Below are 18,829 nucleotides of genomic sequence, written 5' to 3'. Positions count from 1 at the left end.
TCAGCTCGGCACAGCCTTACCCCTCCCTTCTGCTTTTTGCCTCGTCTTCCGCCAGCCCCACTCACTAAGGGAGCCCTCTCCGCAAACAAAGACATACTGACTGTTCCCCAGTCACATCCCCCTCTCCCGAACCTATTAGCACCAACTCCTCCATGATGACAGCCCTGTCCACCCACCTACCTGGTTGTTAATTCTGTCCCTAAATATGACAGCAGTGATAACTGAAATGTTTTTTCTTTTTTCCCATTTGTAGCAAACTTTCAACAAATATCTGCCACTTCAAACAGCCTTCAATACATTTGCTTAAATATGCTTCACAAACAGCACAACCTTCAAACAGCTCACCTCCTGATGGGAGAAGAAGTCACGAGGGAGTCTTTCCAAAAATGAGGATAATGAAAAAGTGGATTTTTTCCCCTGCACGTCAATAACCTTGAGGTAGTCAGGAGAAGGGCTCAAAAAGGCATAAAGTGCTTCACTCTGACACAGTCTTTCATCTGAAAGCAGATTCTGTGGGAGAAAGAGGATTAATTCCTCCTATGATAGGAACAGGTCTGTGCTCTGGGAGCCATGAGAAGTAAAGGCAAAGAGTTGAAAGGACATTTACTTTCATCTTTAATTCTGAACCTAAAACCACTTCCCTCTGCCCCGAAGATAAAATACATTAGCTCAATTCTCACTGATCTAAATAGCAAATAACCCTATCGAGGTTAACCCAGTGCCTGAATCACTGCAGGCAGGAGACAGTGTGCAGCAAACAGAACTCACTGCTCAGGGCAACATAAAGTTTCACGTCGTGGCACTCTGCCCTGGATCCCAGGGCCACCACCTTTGAAAGTCAACTTTCACTCATTTGTGTTTGAACACTGTACATATTTGCATATCACACGGTGGATTCCACTTGACTCCCCTTTCCAGGCTCTGTGCAGACTTTGCCCATCAGCGGAAAAAAAAAGAGCTTTGAGTTGTCTCATGGTAGGAAGGAACTACTGGGAGTAGTTTTCTGTCCCTGTGCTGCCATACTCCACAGGCAGTGCTTGTTTACATAATTATACAACTGTTTTTACTGATCCATAACCTGGAAATTTCCTAAAGTTCTCAATACACTTCTCTGGCCTTAAGAGAGAGGGAAGGAGAACAGGCAGCAAGTGTGTGTCTACAAAGCCAGTGCTACTGGTAAGATGGGAGAGTCACCAATGCGACCACAAGAATGTGTAAATGTCTAACATTCAAAGATACAGGGTTGGAGTTCCGGTCGTGGTGCAGCGGTTAACGAATCCGACTAGGAGCCATGAGGTTGTGGGTTCGATTCCTGGCTTTGCTCAGTGGGTTAAGGATCCAGCATTGCCGTGAGCTGTGGTGTAGGTTGCAGACGCGGCTTAGATCTGTGTTGCTGTGGCTCTGGTGTAGGCCGGCAGCTACAGCTCTGATTCGACCCCTAGCCTGGGAACCTCCATATGCCGCAGGAAGCGGCCCTAGAAAAAGACAAAAAAAAAAAACCAAGACACAGGGTTTAGGAAAAAATGAACCAGTGGAGACTTTGCTGCATGAATGGTGTTACCCCCTGGGGGGATGGTCCATGATGTTCACATTATATTTGTCCCGAGATGAAGGTTGAAACTGATAAATCCCATGACCCACCCTAAGAAAGGGTATCTCTGAGGGTACCCAATACTGCCACATTGGGGACGGGGGTCCGAGGGTCACCCCCAGAATTCTAGCAGCTCTCAGCTTCCCATGTCCTGAGGAAGACTGGCCTGAAGGTGAAGTGCTGCCTCGACATAAGGAAGGGGGTTAGGCAATGGGCAGGTGGTGTCACCGTGTCCCTCCTGCCTTCCCTGGCCCCAGAGCCTTTATGCTTCTATAGAGTATTAAATGTTCAGTTATGTGAAGGTGGATTAGAAGGAGGGAGATAGTCTCCTGCCTTGATCTCCTTTGGCTAATCTATTCTCCAACACCATTTTATAAAATAGTAGGAAATGATAACAAATGGTTAAGTTTCAAATAATAAAAGCAGGAAGTACCCCTGTGGCACAGTGGGTTAAAGATCTGGCATTGCCGCAGCTGTGGTGTGGGTTCAATCCCTGGCCCGGGAACTTCCACGTGCTGCGAGTGCAGCCACAAAAATTATACTATCAATATAAATAATGAAATTGATAAGGATGAAAAGTCTTTGGACTAAGTTATATTCTATTATGAAGGAAAATAATCAAGCTGAATATGTATGAAGAGTTAGAAATGTTCTCACATTTGTGAGGCAAGGTATAATTGGGGTTTTACAATTTTTAAGCTGAGGATGGAATCCTATTCCCAACTCCTTCCCCCCAAAAGCTTAGGGCATGTTATTCTATTACTGGGGAGACCTAAGAGGGATACGCAGCAGAGAATGAAGAGTGTAAAGCACTCTGGGGAGAGAGAACAGCAGTGCACACCCAGAAGTGGGTGCAATTATTGTATTTCCTGAGGGAAATCAATCTATCTATCCATCCATGTACACACACGTATATATGCATATACATTTTTATAAAATTACATACATTTAAAGAGAGAGAAAGATATGAGAGAAAAAGTGAAACTGATAACACTTGCAAGGCAACTCTGGCTTAAGTTATATACCCTAACTATGATCCATACTTCTGATTCAGTTGAATATACTTTAATATAGCCCTTACTAAGAATTTGGCAACATCTGCTATCAAGTCTCAGGTCTTATAGCTGCTACTGCATTGGCAAAAAGTGTTTGATGAGGCAAAGGTTCACACCCCCTAAGAACTATAAGGGCTTTGAAGTCCACAGTTTGAGTAACTAACTATACTCTGAGTACAGAGGCACTGGCTAAGGGAAAAATAAATAGTGGTTGCCATTGGAGACAGCATACCTTTGTCTGGTCTTATGCTCTACAAATAGACTGAGGAAAAACAAGTGTTTAGAGGAAATTAGGAAGCTATCTTTAGGCTCTTGGGGTGGGCAAGGACTTCTTAACATGCACAAAAAGCATTAACCATAAAAGGAAAAAAATGGATAAATGGACTAAATTAAAATCAAGAACTTATTCTCTTTAAAAGAACTCATTAAGAGAGTGAAAAGGCACAGAAAGATTTCTGAGCACATATGCTCTGACAAGAGATGCACATCCAACACTCCCAAAAACTCCTGCAAACCCATACAGAAGAGACAGGAGACTACACAGGAAAGTAGACACAACTTTAACGTCACAAAAGAGACCATGCAGTGTGGAGCCATCAGCATCCCACATGCTGCTGGAGGAAGTATACTGCTATGACCACTGCAAAAACCTGAAAAACCTAAAGCCCAAGGATTACCCAGCAGCTTGTCACCAAAGACAAGTCCTAGAAGCATGAACCCATGCTCTTCCCAACAGGCACCGCCCGGAGACCTGCTAAAGGCCCAGCAACAGGGGCCTGGAGAGGCTGGGGGGTACTGGCACCAGCAGAAGCCCACCAACAATGAAACTGAAAATGAAATTAAAGAACGACCTGCAACTACAGAAACATGATGGGAGAACCTCGGGAACAAGATCTGAGTGAAGGGACTCAGACAGAAGGGGAACCACACCACGTGATCCCTTCACGTTAAGTTCAAAAACTGCAGTGACTGTATGGTGGGGGCCAGGACCGTGGTCACCTGTGGTGAGGCTGCCCGGCTGGGACTGGGTGCTAGTTACAAGGGGTGTTCAGTTTGTTAAACTGGAGAAAGTTATACAAATGGTACCTGCATTTTCTGCATGTCTAGTATATTTTAACAATGAAAAAAAACAACCAAGCAAACCCAAAACCCAAAGATATTTTCAACATGTGAGAACAGAAAGCAAACAGGCAAACTCTTTGATGATAGTTTAACCCCAAGTAACTGATGTTCCCTCCCATATGCAAACTTTTTCAGTTGCTTACCTGTAAAAACTTATTTAATTGATTCTTTGACTTTTCCATAAACTTTTGATCTATAGATTTGAAAGGCAGCTTGCTAAGAGAAGGCAACTGGACTTTTTTTAAAGAAGGGAAACACTGTGAGGGAAAAAAATTAAATGTTAGTATTGTGAAATTATATTTTAATATGAAAAAGATTTTAGATTTTTAATAAGAACAAACCAAATATCCTCCTCTTGTACTTGGTTCCTAGGACTGAAGACACTGAAAACCTACTTGTTCTAATCAGGCTCAAGGAATGTGGAGGAGCGGGATGTGTGATGAAAAAAGGAAACGCTGGTCCCTAGACTTACAGACGCCTAGAAGCTGGGAGTCCCGGAGCAGGGCTGAGAAGATGGGTCTGCACAAGCTGCCCAGAGCACGAGGTGCTGGGTATGGACCCCTGCTCACGGCAAGAGGGTTTTTCTCTTAGAATGTGTTTTGTTTACAAAAAGTTATTAAGGTTGACAAAAGAAGATGATGGAAAGAGAGAATTACTTGGGTTGCAGCTTTACTACTGCCTTTCAAGGGCAAACTGCAGAACGTAAATGTATCAGTAATAATACAATGTGTTATAAATAACAACAGACTTCCCTTTGGGGATTAAGTCCTACACTATGCCAGACGCTGTGCCAGAACTGCTCTGAGTTTGGAGGATCGGGACTATTTTACATGTGAGACACCAGGATCAGGATCAAAGCCCAGATCATCCAACTATAAAGTCTGATATTGGTGCCAACGCCCACAGGACTTGCCCCTCAGACACTGGGAGAACACTGGGTTCCAAATGCTACAGACTCTGCCGCTTCATTAAGGCTCTGGGGCCACTGGGAAATGCTAAATAAGTCAGCTGCTACTGAAAAGGAAGTGAGCACAGACAGAGGCTGCCTGCCATGGCTTCCTCCTGCTGTCTTCAGCGTCAGAGCAGCCCCCCGCCAGCCTGGCCACAGCAAGGACGGCAGGTGCAAGTTACTCAGAGCAAAGGTATGTAAGTGCCTCAGCTGGTGGAAAAGGAAACAGTGGCCTTTTCTACACAGCCCAGTAACGCACCTCGAGTACGAGGGCATTCACCCAAGGACTCCAAGGTTCAAGTTCAGGGTAAAATTTGAGGGAAATGAAACAGGCAGTGAGAGGTAGAGGGGAAGATTAAGACCACCAGGGAGCCACAAAGGTGGTTCCTGTCACAACTGTCAACAGGAAGTGTTCTTCCAAAAAATGAATAAACAAAACAAACAAACAAAAGGAAGAAAAAAGCAAAGGAAAAGAAAAGCTCACACAACAGGAACTATCAAGGGGGAGAGAAGAACCCAGTAATCAGGCCACAGATGAAGAAAGGTAACGAGACGAAAGGGCGGGCATGAAATTTTATAAAGTTTGTTTCCTTTAATGCTTCAGTGCAACTGTTTTTGAAAGAAGTTAGTAATTAAAAGAGTTTTTTTAAAAAATCTCCTAGGAGAAAAGGTGAAAGGAAACAGACATATTTCATTTGCAAAAGAGGAGTCTGTGAGGTGAACACAGGGTTGTACCAGCATCAGTTCATCTGTGCAAGAGAAAAATGGACTTAAATGAAGGTAGAAATGACTGAAGAGCTCTTTAATTGCTGGGGTAAAGGGAAATTAGTTCCAGTAGGTGGAGAGTTAGAGGATATTCAACTTCCGAGAAAAATGGAAAAATAACGAATGACAACCTAGACTCTAGTCCTGGTTTGGCCGTAATGTATACATCATGTGATAAGTCAATTAAACTCTCTGGGATCAGTTTCCCTCATCTATCAAATAAAAGAACTGACCTATATTAGTGGCTTTCAAACATTTTAAACTAAAACCCACAGTAGGAAACACACACTACACTGCAACCCACAACACAGGTGTAGATATACACACTTATACATATAACACACACACACCCACCCACACATGCAGTGTACACACATACATACATATACGACTCAGGCATGCAATACACACACCATACCTATAGTACATACACCCATACTTAAAATACACACACCCATAAAACTGAAAGTTCCATGAAGCAATGCTCATATGACCACTGTAGCTGCTACTAATGGTGATGAGGTTTGCTCTGTGCAGCATATTCCTCTAAAGGCTTTGTACCCGCTTACTCCCTTCATTCTCACAGCAACTCTGTGAGACAGGTGAGGTAGGCACTATCAATATTTGTACTTCCCTGATGAGGAAAAAGAAGCACAAAGAGACAGGGTGACAGGTCCCAGGCCACATAGCTAGTAAGTAGTAAAGCAAGGATCCAAAGTGGATCCAAACTGAGCACCCTGGCTCCAGCATCTTTGCTTTCAATCATGACACTTTGGAGTTCCTGTCGTGGCTCAGTAGTTAACAAATCCGCGACTAGGAACCATGAGGTTTCGGGTTCAATCCCTGCCCTTGCTCAGTGGGTTAATGATCCGCTGTTGCCGTGAGCTGTGGTGTAGGTTGCAGATGTGGCTCGGATCCCACATTGCTGTGGCTCTGGCATAGGCTGGCGGCTACAGGTCCGATTGGACCCCTAGCCTGGGAACCTCCATATGCCGCGGGAGCAGCCCAAGAAATGGCAAAAAGACACTTTACGGATTAATTCCTTTATGTGATGAAATGTCTTCTATTCTATTCTCTTTCTATTGCTACAAAATCCATAAACCCATAACTGCTCTCACCAGCCACTAATGGGTCACGACTGGCAGCTTGGAAACCACTGCCCATAGATTATCCCCAGCTCTCTTCCAGCTCTGGGGTTCTGTGGGGTTTGGCAGAGGTCAGACAATTATCTACCCTAAAGGATTTAGAGTAGACCCTAGATGCTTGCTCTCTGAATAAAAATGCCACTTTGCCAGTATCAACAGCACAGGAGAAAGGTGAATCAGCTTCCTTGTGTGTAAAAACTGAAGTAAGCCCTTAAATCTCTTCTTGCTCAGTAATTCTAAATCTGTGTTCGAAGGTATTCATACCTCACTAAGTTTCCGGTGTAAATTTTGAAATTCACTGAGCCTCCTGGGAACTGTCCAGTTCTTAGTTTCAACTCCTCCCACTTCTTGTAGGCTAACCGTGACAAAGTAACAGGGCATTTGTTCACCATTCTCTTCTGTAACCTTGGAAAAGCAGACACAACAGCAACAAGCGTGGTGAGCAGAATGGTTAAGACTTTTAAGTGTCCCCCACACTCTTCATCTGCCTGGTGTGTACGTCCCACCCAACCTCCAACACTTGAAAATGATGGGTCCTGGAGTTCCCGTTGTGGCTCAGAGGATTAAGGACCCGATGTTGTCTCTGTGACGACGTGGATTCGATCCCTGGCCTGGCACAGCAATTTAAGGATCCAGCATTCCTGCAAGCTGCAGCGTAGGTCACAGATGCAGCTCGGATCCAACACTGCTGTGGCTGCAGCATAGGCTGGCACCTGCAGCTCCAATTTGACCCCTGGCCCAGGAACTGCCATTTGCTGCAGGTGTGGCCATAAGGGAAAAAAAAAAAAAAAAAGAAAGAAAATTATGGGTTGTATTCTGGCAGGTAGGTTATGTTATACAGCACAGCTGACCTTAAACTGAGGGATTATCTGGGCAGGCCTATCCTAACCACACAAGGCCTTTCAAAGCAAAGCGCTTTCTCTGGCAAGTGGTAGAGGAGTCAGAGGAAACACAAGAAGGATTTGATTTGTTGTACCAGCGTGAAGATGGGAATGGACATGGGGATAGGCTCTGGGATTATCTCTAGAAACTGAGAACACCACCCCACTGACATCAAGAAACACAGACCTCAGTCCCACCAGCACGGGAACTGAACTCTGCCAACGACTGGAATGAACTTGGAAGTGGATTTTCCCCATGTTCTCCAGGCAAGAACTCAGTCTCGCCCATAACTTGATTTCAGCCTCACGATACAGTGAGCAGAGGATAGTCACGCAGCACTGGACTTTGAACCTTCAGAACTGTGAGCTTATTAATGGGTGATGTTTTGAGCCATGCATTATGTGGTAATTTGCTATGCAGCAAAAAAAACTAACATAGCAGACCTAATATCCTGTGTTTCCTTGAAAAAGCAAATTAACAGTAAGCAAACAGATGTGATAGACCAAAACCTCTCCCAGAGGATGGGCCCTTCCCCAGTTTAACATGGGATTCAACAAACCATGACTTCCATTTTCACATAGTTGCATATTGGGAAACATAACTTCTTCTCAACTAAGAGAATTTTTAAACACCTATGCACACACTCTAGCACAATTCAGAATAGGCCACTATTGCTTTTAATGTGGATAAGAGGAGGAACAAAAAGAAAATACATTGAATTTGGCTTGAATTAGTAAATGAACCAAATGAGAGAGAAAGAGTCAACAGAAAGATAGGCAAAGGAATGAGAGGCCAGACTTGCTGGGCACCAGCTGAGTCCCCTGTGAGGATGGGAGGTGGAAGCACAAGACAGGCCTTGGGCTGCCTGGGACCCCACAGCTCACAGGGGGCTCAGCTGGTCTCAGAACCTGGAGAGCCCGGTATGAGGTAAACACATCTTCCACATTCCCATATGGGGCTGCTTCTTGAACTCCTGACAATCAGGTGACTCCTCTGTGTCCACTTCCATTATCTTGTCTGGGACCAAGGTTACAGCAAGTTCCTGAGTAACAACTGATCACCAGGGCAAAGTGCCTCATGAGAATGCTTCCTCCTTCCCTCCCTCCCTCCTCCCTTCAGTATTTGTCTCTGGACGATTATTTTAATAAATTGTAAAATGTCAGAGGCAGCTCTAGGCAAAACTTGGGAGGTGACAGAATTTGCGTTCCTCTCCCACCCTCTGTTATCTCTTGACATTACATACCCTGAGCCGACCCCTTCCTAGACTTCCACTCTAAACATAATTCCACCTGTTGGTGATCAAGCGTTTCCACATGGCTCTCCAAGGCTCTGCTCCATGGCCCCTGCCTCTCCTCAGGAAAGGTAACTGCTCTGCAGTTCATCTTAATGTGAATGTCCATGCATGCCAAAGACACAGTAAGCTCTCACATAATGCATGTGCTTTCAGGGTGGCTTTTGGAAAATGTGTGCTATTTTGCTACCTAAACTAGATGTGAATTTAAAACTGTAAATTAACTATACTTCAATAAAACTTTTTTACTGAAATGAGATAAAATAAAATCACAGTTAAAAAGAGGGGAAAAAAAAGAAGTGAACATCAGATAGTGAATTTAAGCCCTCCCCCCAGGAAGCATGTCAGGGATGGGAAAAGCAGGGATGGATAAAAATAAGTTGGAAAGGCCATCATCAAAAGGTCTACAAACAATAGGTGCTGGAGAGGGTGTGGAGAAAAAAGAACCCTATTACGCTCTTGCTGGGATTGTACATTGGTGCAACCACTGTGGAAAACAGTATGGAGATAACTCAGACAACTACAAATAGAACTACCATTTGATCCAGCAATCCCACTCCTGGGCATCTCCCCAGAGAAAACCATGACTCACAAAGACACATGTACTCTCATGTTCATTCCAGCACTATTTGCAGTAGCCAAGACATGGAAACAACCTAAATGTCCATCGACAGAGGAGTGGATCAAGAAGATGTGGTACATATACACCGTGGAATACTACTCAGCCATTAAAAGGAACAAAATACCAGCATTTTTAGCAACATGGATGGACCTAGAAACTATCATGCTAAGTGAAGTCAGCCAGACAATGAGACACCAACATCAAATGCTTTCACTGACATGTGGAATCTGAAAAAAGGACAGACTGAACTTCTTTGCAGAACAGATACTGACTCACAGACTTTGAAAAACTTATGGTTTCCAAAGCAGACAGTTCAGGGGGTGGGAGGATATGCTGGGGTTGTGGGATGGAAATCCTATAAAGCTGGATTGTGATGATCATTGTACAACTATAAATGTAATAAATTCATTGAGTAATTAGCCACTTGAAACAATGATGGGGCCAAACAGTCACACCGTCTTACTCAGAATCTTGTCATCTGTATGCTCTGAGGTGAACCTGACTTTTATCTCCAGGTTTTGATAGTCAGGTGAATTGGGAAGGAAGAAGTTGTCAACATTAACAATGTAAATGCCTATAAGCAACTTTCCTTTAAATGAAATTAGTTTGACAGACAAAAGAAAAGAGATAGAGTGTATTCTAGAAACCATTTTCCCATAACCCTCAGAGAACAGCAAAATGTTTTCTAGTTTAAAGGAAAAAATATTCATTATTAAAGATCTTAGCACTACTGATACTTGAGCCACTGCAGTCAGCAGGAAAGATCAATCAGAAACACATTTAAAATTTTTCATCTCCGAATTTCAAGTGGTGCATCCCATTTTATTTCAACTCTCAATGGAAAAGCCAATTAGTAATTCAAGGACATTAACTGTTCCTATGAAAGTTGCTTATGATTCCAGGGAACAAAGACAACTTAGTGTCTGCAGTGGAGGGAGATCAAATAGATATGAGGCAACCCAGTAATAGTTCCCAGTCATGGGCAAATCAGAGTGAAAATGCAGGGCGAGGAAGACAGGACAAACGCAGTCTAAAAGAACAAATGAAGTTTTCTATTCCCAACCTTAATTCTCTAGGACAAAATCTTATCTGATGAAGTCAAACTTAAAAGTCTGGGATTAAATGCCTAAAAAATTGAGAAGAAAAGCAGCCAAACCTACCTCTCCACTGGTGATGGAGGCCTTCCACATGCCAAGGTTCTCGCACCACCAATCTGTTCTTGCCATGTGCAGCTGAAGATCTGTGCGTTCTTTCTCTATTAGAATTATCTCCTCCTTCAACTTAGAAACAATCTGCCACAGGGAAAACACCCTGGGAGTTATGAAACCATTTAAAATGCTATGCAATGCACCAAAGTAGCAGGGTACAAAACCAACACACAAACATCGGGTGTGTTTCTATACACTAAAAATGGATAATCCAAACAAGGAAATTAACAATTCCATTTACAGTAACATAAAAAATAATAAATTACTTAGCAATTAACTTAAGCAAGGAGGTGAAAGACTTCTACAATGAAAAATGCAAAACACTGATTAAAAAAAATTAAAGAAGACATATATGAATGGGAAGACATCCCATGTTCATGGTCTGGAAGACTAAATATTACTAAGGTGTTAAGGCTACCCAAAACAATCTAGAGATTCGATGTGACCCCTATCAAAATCCCAATGATGTTTCTGCATAAATAGAAAAATTCATCCTAAAATTCAACTGGAATCTCAAGGGAGGCTAAATAGCTAAGACAATTTAGAAGAAAGACAACAAAGTTGGAGGACTCACACTTCCTGATTTCAAAATTTATTGCAAAGCCACATGAATGAAAATGGTATGCCATGCCACTGCCATAAAGACAGACACACAGACCAACAGAACAGAGAGCCATGAAATAAACCCTCAAGTATATGGTCAAATGATTTTTGGAAAAGGTGCCAAGACCATCAAAGAGAAAAGGGCAGTCTTTTTAACAAATGATGCTCAGAAAATTGGATCATCAGCCACGTGCAAAACAATGAAGTGGGTCCTTACCTAATACCATATAGGACAATTAAGATAGATAAAAGAGCTAACTGTAAAACTAAAATTATAAGATTCTTAGAGGAAAACATGGGGGAACTTAATGACATGGGACTGGCAATGATTTCTTGGCTATGACACCAAAGGCACAGGCAGCAAGAGAAAATACAGGCAAATTGGACTTCGTCAATTTAAAAACTTCTGTGCAAAGAAGACTATCAACACAGTAAAAAGGCAACCACAGAGTGGGAGAAAGTATTTGCAAATCATATATTTAATATTTAATAAGGGATTAATGTGCAGAATGTATACAGAACTCCTTAAACTCAATTCCCCCCAAAAAACAAACAACCTGATTAAAAAATGGGCAAAGTTAAAAAAAGGGGGGGGGGGACAAAGTCCTTGAATGGACATTTCTCCAAAGAAAACAGATAATGGCCAAAAAGCACACAGAAAGATGCTCAACATTACTAACCATTAGAGAAATGCAAATCAAAACCACTATGAGACACCACCTCACACCCATGAGAATGACTGCTATAAAAAACCAGAAAGTTGGAGTTCTCACTGTTGCACAGTGGGTTAAGAATCCAACTGCACTGGCTAGGTTTGCTGCAGAGGTGTGGGTTTGCTCCCTGGCCCAGCAGTGGGTTATAGGATCTGGTGTTGCCAAAGCTACAGTTCAGATTCAATCCCTGCCCAGGAAATTCCACATGCCTCAGATGCAGCCACTAAAAAGAAAACAAAAGAAAAAAAATAAGAAAACAAAACAAGAACGTCAAGTAACAAGTGCTGGTGAGGATACAGAGAACTGGAACCCTTATGTGTTGCTGGTGAGAAGGTAAAATGGTGCAGTTGCTATGGAAAACACTGTCCTCAAAAAATTAAAAACAGAATTACTATATGACCCGGCAATTCCACTTCTGGGTGTGTACCTCAAAGAACTGAAGGAGATATCTGTACATCTATGTTCATGGCAGTGTTTTTCACAAGAGCCAAAATGTGGAAGCAAACCAAGTGTCCATTGATGGATAAATGAATAAACTCAACTGTTGCATATACATGCAACATGAGCCTTAAAAAGGAATGAAATTCTAACACATGCTATACCATATGGATGAACCTTCAGTACTTTAGCCTGAATCTTGAAGACATTATGCTAAGTGAAATAAACCAGTCACAAAGGACAAATACTGTATGACTATACTCACAGGAGGTACTTGGAGTAGTTAAACTCATGGAAGACAAAAAGAGAAAGGTAGTTGCCAGGGGCTGGGGAGGGGGCGTGCAGAGAGATGGAAAGTTTTTGTGAAATGGGTTCAGAGTTATAGTTTTCCAAGTTGGAAATGAATTTTGGAGATGGACACATAACAATGCGAATATAACTTAATGCCAGTGAATTGTACACACGGTAAAGTTTACGTTATATATATTTAGCTACAATAAAAAAATAATTATTTTAAAGAATTCTGTGCTCACCATCTCCTTGGATGTCTTTTAGAGAAAGCCTATAGGGAGGGTTATGTAACTGTAGTTTGAAGTCAGCAGCTCTGCCTCAAAACTCTCCTGAACATGCAGTCCACGAGGGCCCTTTCCTTCCTCGGAAGCCTCCAGGAAGCACTCCCTGCCCTAGTCACATCCTGCACTTTATCAGCAGCAAGGAGCCATGACTGTTTCATTTTCGTGAGAGTAGGTCTGGCTCCACAGTATGTTTCCTCCCCAAGGGCGGGTGTTTCACTGACTCTTCACAGTGACCAGCACAGCAGGCTGCACGTACTCATCACACAGATTTCTGAACACAGGTTCAGAAAGTGCCAGAGGAGACTGAGTTGGCAAGGCAGAGCACCAGCCATACCTATATTAGGGAAACCTCCTTGTTGGACCAAAGAGGCATGAACATAAGGCAGAAAGCCATACCACCACATAGGTTTGGGGAATGCCAGGTAGTGAGATACTGTTTACATTTTTTAACTTTCAAATTCTGTTGGCTTTTACCAACACAATGTATTTCTTGCATAATTCTGGGAGGTGCTCAAATTGTACTTGCAGCATTTGAAAGGAAAAAAAAATAATAAGACTGTCTTTGCATGGTTATCTCACTTTGAAAAACAACTTTGGCACAAATGGAAGCTCTGCCCCTTCCCCAAAGGCACCATAGGCAAATCAGATAAAAGACAAAGAATTACAGCTGAAGATGGGGAAGGGACCCCAAATCATAACGTGCTTTTCTAATTCTACACCAGAAGTAAAAAAAAAAAAATTGCATTTGGGAGTTACCGTCGTGGCGCAGTGGTTAACGAATCCGACTAGGAACCATGAGGTTGTGGGTTCGATCCCTGGCCTTGCTCAGTGGGTTAAAGGATCTGCCGTTGCCATGAGCTGTGGTGTAGGTTGCAGACGTGGCTTGGATCCCACGTTGCTGTGGCTCTGGCGTAGGCTGGCAGCTACAGCTCCAATTCGACCCCTAGCCTGGGAACCTCCATATGCCGCAGGGGTGGCCCTAGAAAAGGCAAAAAGACAAAAAAAAAAATTTGAACTTACAGTTAAAATTGACCTTTAAAGAAACTCAGGCACTTCTCAACATAAACTGAAGACTACTGTTTATCAAATTAGAAAAAGGGAAACTTTTAAAGACAACCTTGAAAATTGGAAGAGTTACCTTCTTATCAGGTTTTGGCGCATTTTGAATAGAATTTAGAGCTTGCCTTTTATACTCAAGTTTCTCATTTAGTTCTCGTAGTTTGTTTACAGCAAAACTAGCTTGTTCATTAATCCGACTGCTGCCTTCATCCACAGCTTCCTCGCCAGCCTCACCTCCCGGGCCCTGGGGGAAAACGTCCTGTGAACCACCATATCTTATAGTGATGGAATGTTCAAGTACATGTCACCTATACAGTACAGGTTCTATATCATTACAGTACATGGTTCCACAGCACTAGATTCCACTAGGGAAAGAATCTATGGTAGAGAGCCTAGAAGTAGACTGCTTTTTCTCAGCAGAGTGAAAAATCAAAATATTTAGAACCAAAGCAACTAGTATTTATAACTTCAATTAAAAAAAAAACACTTAATAGCCTAGAGAATGTGTACAAAATTCCATACTATTATTTCCTAAATCACACACCCGGAACTTGCACTGAATTACCTTCCCAACTCAACCCACACGTTCTGTGACTGAACTTTGACAAAAACACTGAGACTTGACTTCCTTTTGGTTTCCTAAGAATATTATGGAAAACTCATGTGAGTCCTTTTAAAATAAAATCTCCAAATTCCCACCGGTGGAACTATTTTCAATACATACTTTGCATAGTCCTTCTTTTAAAGATGTATTTTACTAATCAATAGGTAGATTATTTTAAAAGTAAAATGATTAGCATTTGAAAGTGTCTTAGGATTCATAAGGACTACATAACTTGGAAAAAATCTGAAGGTTACCAACAAACGTCATATTAGTAATTAAATTCATGGGTAGCAAAAACATGAAAAGAACTGCTGAGGACTGTCTTCTGATTTGTTTACTCCTCAGTTTTCCTCCAAATTTTTTTCTTCCAATTTTTATTAGTTTTAACAGACAGTAATTTTTTTTTCAAAGAGAAAGGATTAATAATCATAGAACTCCAACCTGTTTTCATTTTTGTATGTTCCAATCTTTGTCCATACGTATATATACTATGACATTATTCTTCATCTTGTATACATTTGAGAGGGTATTCTGCCTTTGTGATATAATATGCAATACTGAAAATTTGAGGGTGTTATAGTCTTCAAAATTATAATTGCTACCGCTGCATAGAATCCTACCAATAATAGACTGAGGCATATTCCTCTTGCTATTCCTGCCATGGGTTGATTCTGCATTTTGCTATCCCAGGTGTTAAAACAAGCTTCACCGTGCATTTTATTCCTACATATTAGTCATTTTCATAGGATAAATTTCTAGAAGTAGGATTATTGGAACAAAGAGTGGGAACTTTCAAAAAGTCAGTAATACTTATCCTTCTTTGAATCCTAGGTGAGGTTGGACATTTTTTCATGTTTGTTTACTATTCATTACCTTTCATATCAACTGTCAGTTCAAGTCCTTATTCAATTTATCTGTTGAGTACTCATATTTTTACTAATTTGAATAAACTAATTTGAATTTCACAATATTTACATATTAACCATTTGAATTTTTGAGGTAGAGAGACAGAGAGTTTTAGCTGTGCCATCCTAAAAATAAAATGTTTTGAACCAATTATTTTAGTGGTTTTACACATTGAAAATGTAAAGAACTAAGCAACAAAACTTTAGATAAAGGTCTTAATGAATGAATTTAACAACAGTCAGAGATAACTGGCTTCTAATACTATCATGAATAAGCATCTGCTTCCTTAGGGCTTGAGATACAGTGAACTGGACAGAAAGAAAGAATCTGAGATAAATTATATTCTATGTAAGGTGGCTCTAAGACACTTTTTCTCTGTACCTTCCAAAGGTTCAAACTCATATAAGTCATTAGTAGAAAAGGAAGATAGGGGAATTCCTGTCATGGTTCAGTGGAAATGAATCTGACTAGTAATCATGAGGACACAGGTTCGACCCCTGGCCTCACTCAGTGGGTTAAGGATCCAGCGTTGCTGTGACCTGTGGTGTAAGTCACAAATGCGGCTCAGATCTGGCGTTGCTGTGGGTGTGATATAAGGCCAGCAGCTACAGCTCTGATTCAATTCGACCCCTATCCTGGGAACTTCTATATTCCACGGATATAGCCCTAAAAAGACCAAAAAAAAAAAAAAAAGAAAGAAAAGAAAAGGAAGATGGCAACTGGGACTATCCAAAATGACCCAGGACACTAAGATTAGACTACAGGAATGGCTGGGCAAGGCTACTTCCAAAACATCTTAATTTTATCTGCGTTTTTAAAAACTCCAAACTATTTCCCAAAACTCTTCCTTCATTCTCTACCTCTCATTTTCCCCCCATCCTTTTGGTCTGTTCTGTTGTGGTACTTGATTCTTTTACCTGGCCTATGCCACAAAATGTTCCACCCCACAAATGTTCTGCCCTTACTTTTCAGGAGTCAAACCCAGGTGAGTCTCAGGGAGACAGAGCAGGCAGGGAGGTCTCTGACTCAATTCGGGCTGGTTGTACCCGGCTGGTCAGAAGAACAAAGAAAGAAGCACAGAAGACCAGAAGCAACAACATAATCCAAGCTTAAAGTTCCACCTCAAGTCCTGTATATTGAGAGGTGAAGGTGCACAAATCTGGCTTATACAACCCATGCCCACATAATCATTTTCAAAACTTACCCACTCAAAAGGGAACAGCAAGTTAAACATGACTCACCATTTCATCCTTGTTGGAAGTCAGCTGTGAGGCATGCTTTTCTTCCTCTTTCATCATCAATTTCTCATACAGGTCACTGACAATAAATGAAGGGTAATACCTATCCTTCAGGGTCTCATAAACATCTCCCTGGATTTTGCAAAACACGTCAATTCCTTTATTTCCAACAAGACACTGCTGTATTTCTTTGTAAAGTGACTTTTCCACGGATATTTCTTTGCTCTCCACAAAGAAATTCTGATAAATTTCACCAACTAATTGTGGGATTTCACTCTGAAAAGACAGGAAAAAAAGGGAAAGTAAGAAATACCACCTCTGAGAAACACTATTTTATTCTGAATTCTCTGCATTTTAAAGGTGGAAGGAAGACATTTAGAACGCAGGGCGAATGTGCAGCTTTTAGAATGTGCAGACATTTAGAATGCGGGGCCAGTAAGCACACATTTGGGGCCAAGGTGTGAATGTTGAACCCTGAAAAAACAACTGGTGCCTTAAAATAAGCACTTTATGTTGAACAGTTAACAAATACAATTTCTTTTAAAGGCTAGAAGGAAAAAAGTAAGAATAAGAACAGTTCTCTTTCTGCAATCGATTCCTTCTCATAAATCTCAATTCCATAGGAATACAATTAATCAGCTAAATTCAATTTGTCTTTCTCATCTAATATAAATAATTACAATTGCCAAATTCTCACTCAAGAAGAAAGTCAATATAATTGTATAATTTAAGAGAGCAAGTGAAATATTCTTTAGAATGATGACATATTGTAATCAAGCTGATGTTAGATAACTTGGTCTTTTTAAAAAAAGTTTACTTTTTTGTTAAAATATAGTTGATTTACAATGTTGTACCAATTTCTGCTGTACAGAAAAGTGACTCAGTCATACATATACACACATTCCTTTTCTATTTTTTTTTTTTTAAGCGTCACACGGGCTCTTTAATGGGTGTCTGACGCTACCTGCCACGATACATTCCTTTTCTTATATTATCTTCCATCATGGTCTATCCCAAAAAATTGGATATATAGTTCCTGTGCTATACAGTAGGACCTTACTGCTTATCCATTCTAAATGTAATAGTTTGCAACATCTAACCCCAAATTCCCAGTCCATCCCCCTGCTCCCCCCCCCCCCCCATCCTCAGAAACCACAAGTGTGCTCTCTATCAGACAGCTTGGTCTTTTTTTTTTTTTTTTTTTTGTCTTTTTGCCATTTCTTGGGCCGCTCCCACAGCATATGGAGGTTCCCAGGCTAGGGGTCTAATCAGAGCTATAGCTGCCAGCCTACACCAGAGTCAGAGCAACACAGGATCCGAGCCGCATCTGCAACCTATACCACAGCTCACAGCCAACACCAGATCCTTAACCCACTGAACAAGGGCAGGAGGATCGAACCCATAACCTCATGGTTCCTAGTCGGATTCATTAACCACTGTGCCACGACGGGAACTCCCAGACAGCTTGGTCTTAAACATTACACTTAGGTCACTTCTTGGAAATCTCTTTGTATTAACATAATCTTTACACTGCCACAAGAGACAACTCATTGACTCTAGGAATGTTATGCAAAGTCTTCAAGAGTAGCAAAAAATGAACACAAATAACTTAATGACTATTAGGAATAAAATGAGCATCCAAATCAGTTTTGCTAGGTCAACATATAGCTAGCTATTTGAGGACGCTGTATCCTCTTATTCCGTTAACATTGTTCAACTTGTTTTCAGTAGTAGTGTAGAAAAATTTTTTAGATTGGTCTTTACAATATTTCCCTGAGAGCAGCCAAAAGTCAAGTTTGGAGTCAAGTTTGGAACATGAGTAATAAAGTTGGCAAATACTATACTGACTAAAATGAGGTAACTTGTGGCTTATAAATTCAATGAAAGACATTCCTGAGAAGATTTAAAAACACTGGGACTTGATTTAGTTTCTTAACCAATGCAGTTTGTGACCTATGTATTTTAAGTTGGCATTTGGCTCTAGTAACATTCATATGAAGTGGTGCTTCATATAATGGACATGGTGCTCTTTGTGCTTATTCTAAAAAGCTTTTCAAAATACA

At 41.3% G+C, this 18,829-nt stretch overlaps 1 protein-coding gene across 9 annotated transcripts in view; it reads right to left on the bottom strand.

Annotated features, from left to right (window-relative positions):
* SNX25 (sorting nexin 25) overlaps positions 1-18,829 on the bottom strand; it is a 119,503-nt gene that overhangs the window by 10,555 nt on the left and 90,119 nt on the right. Inside the window, exons 9-14 of one of the 9 annotated variants that reach the window (XM_047772351.1) lie at positions 16,770-17,042; positions 14,098-14,262; positions 10,583-10,714; positions 6,892-7,032; positions 3,912-4,025; positions 346-510 (exon numbers count right to left, since the gene is read on the bottom strand). In XM_047772351.1, the coding sequence (XP_047628307.1) occupies positions 346-510; positions 3,912-4,025; positions 6,892-7,032; positions 10,583-10,714; positions 14,098-14,262; positions 16,770-17,042 (990 nt within the window). The remainder of the gene's footprint in view (positions 1-345; positions 511-3,911; positions 4,026-6,891; positions 7,033-10,582; positions 10,715-14,097; positions 14,263-16,769; positions 17,043-18,829) is intronic. The other 8 variants (XM_047772355.1, XM_047772352.1, XM_047772354.1 and 5 more) reach the window with 8 other exon arrangements.

The sequence above is a fragment of the Phacochoerus africanus genome, chromosome 3 (genome assembly GCF_016906955.1).
Source record: "Phacochoerus africanus isolate WHEZ1 chromosome 3, ROS_Pafr_v1, whole genome shotgun sequence".
NCBI classification, from domain to species: domain Eukaryota; kingdom Metazoa; phylum Chordata; class Mammalia; order Artiodactyla; family Suidae; genus Phacochoerus; species Phacochoerus africanus.
This window is presented reverse-complemented; position numbering and strand designations above follow the sequence as displayed.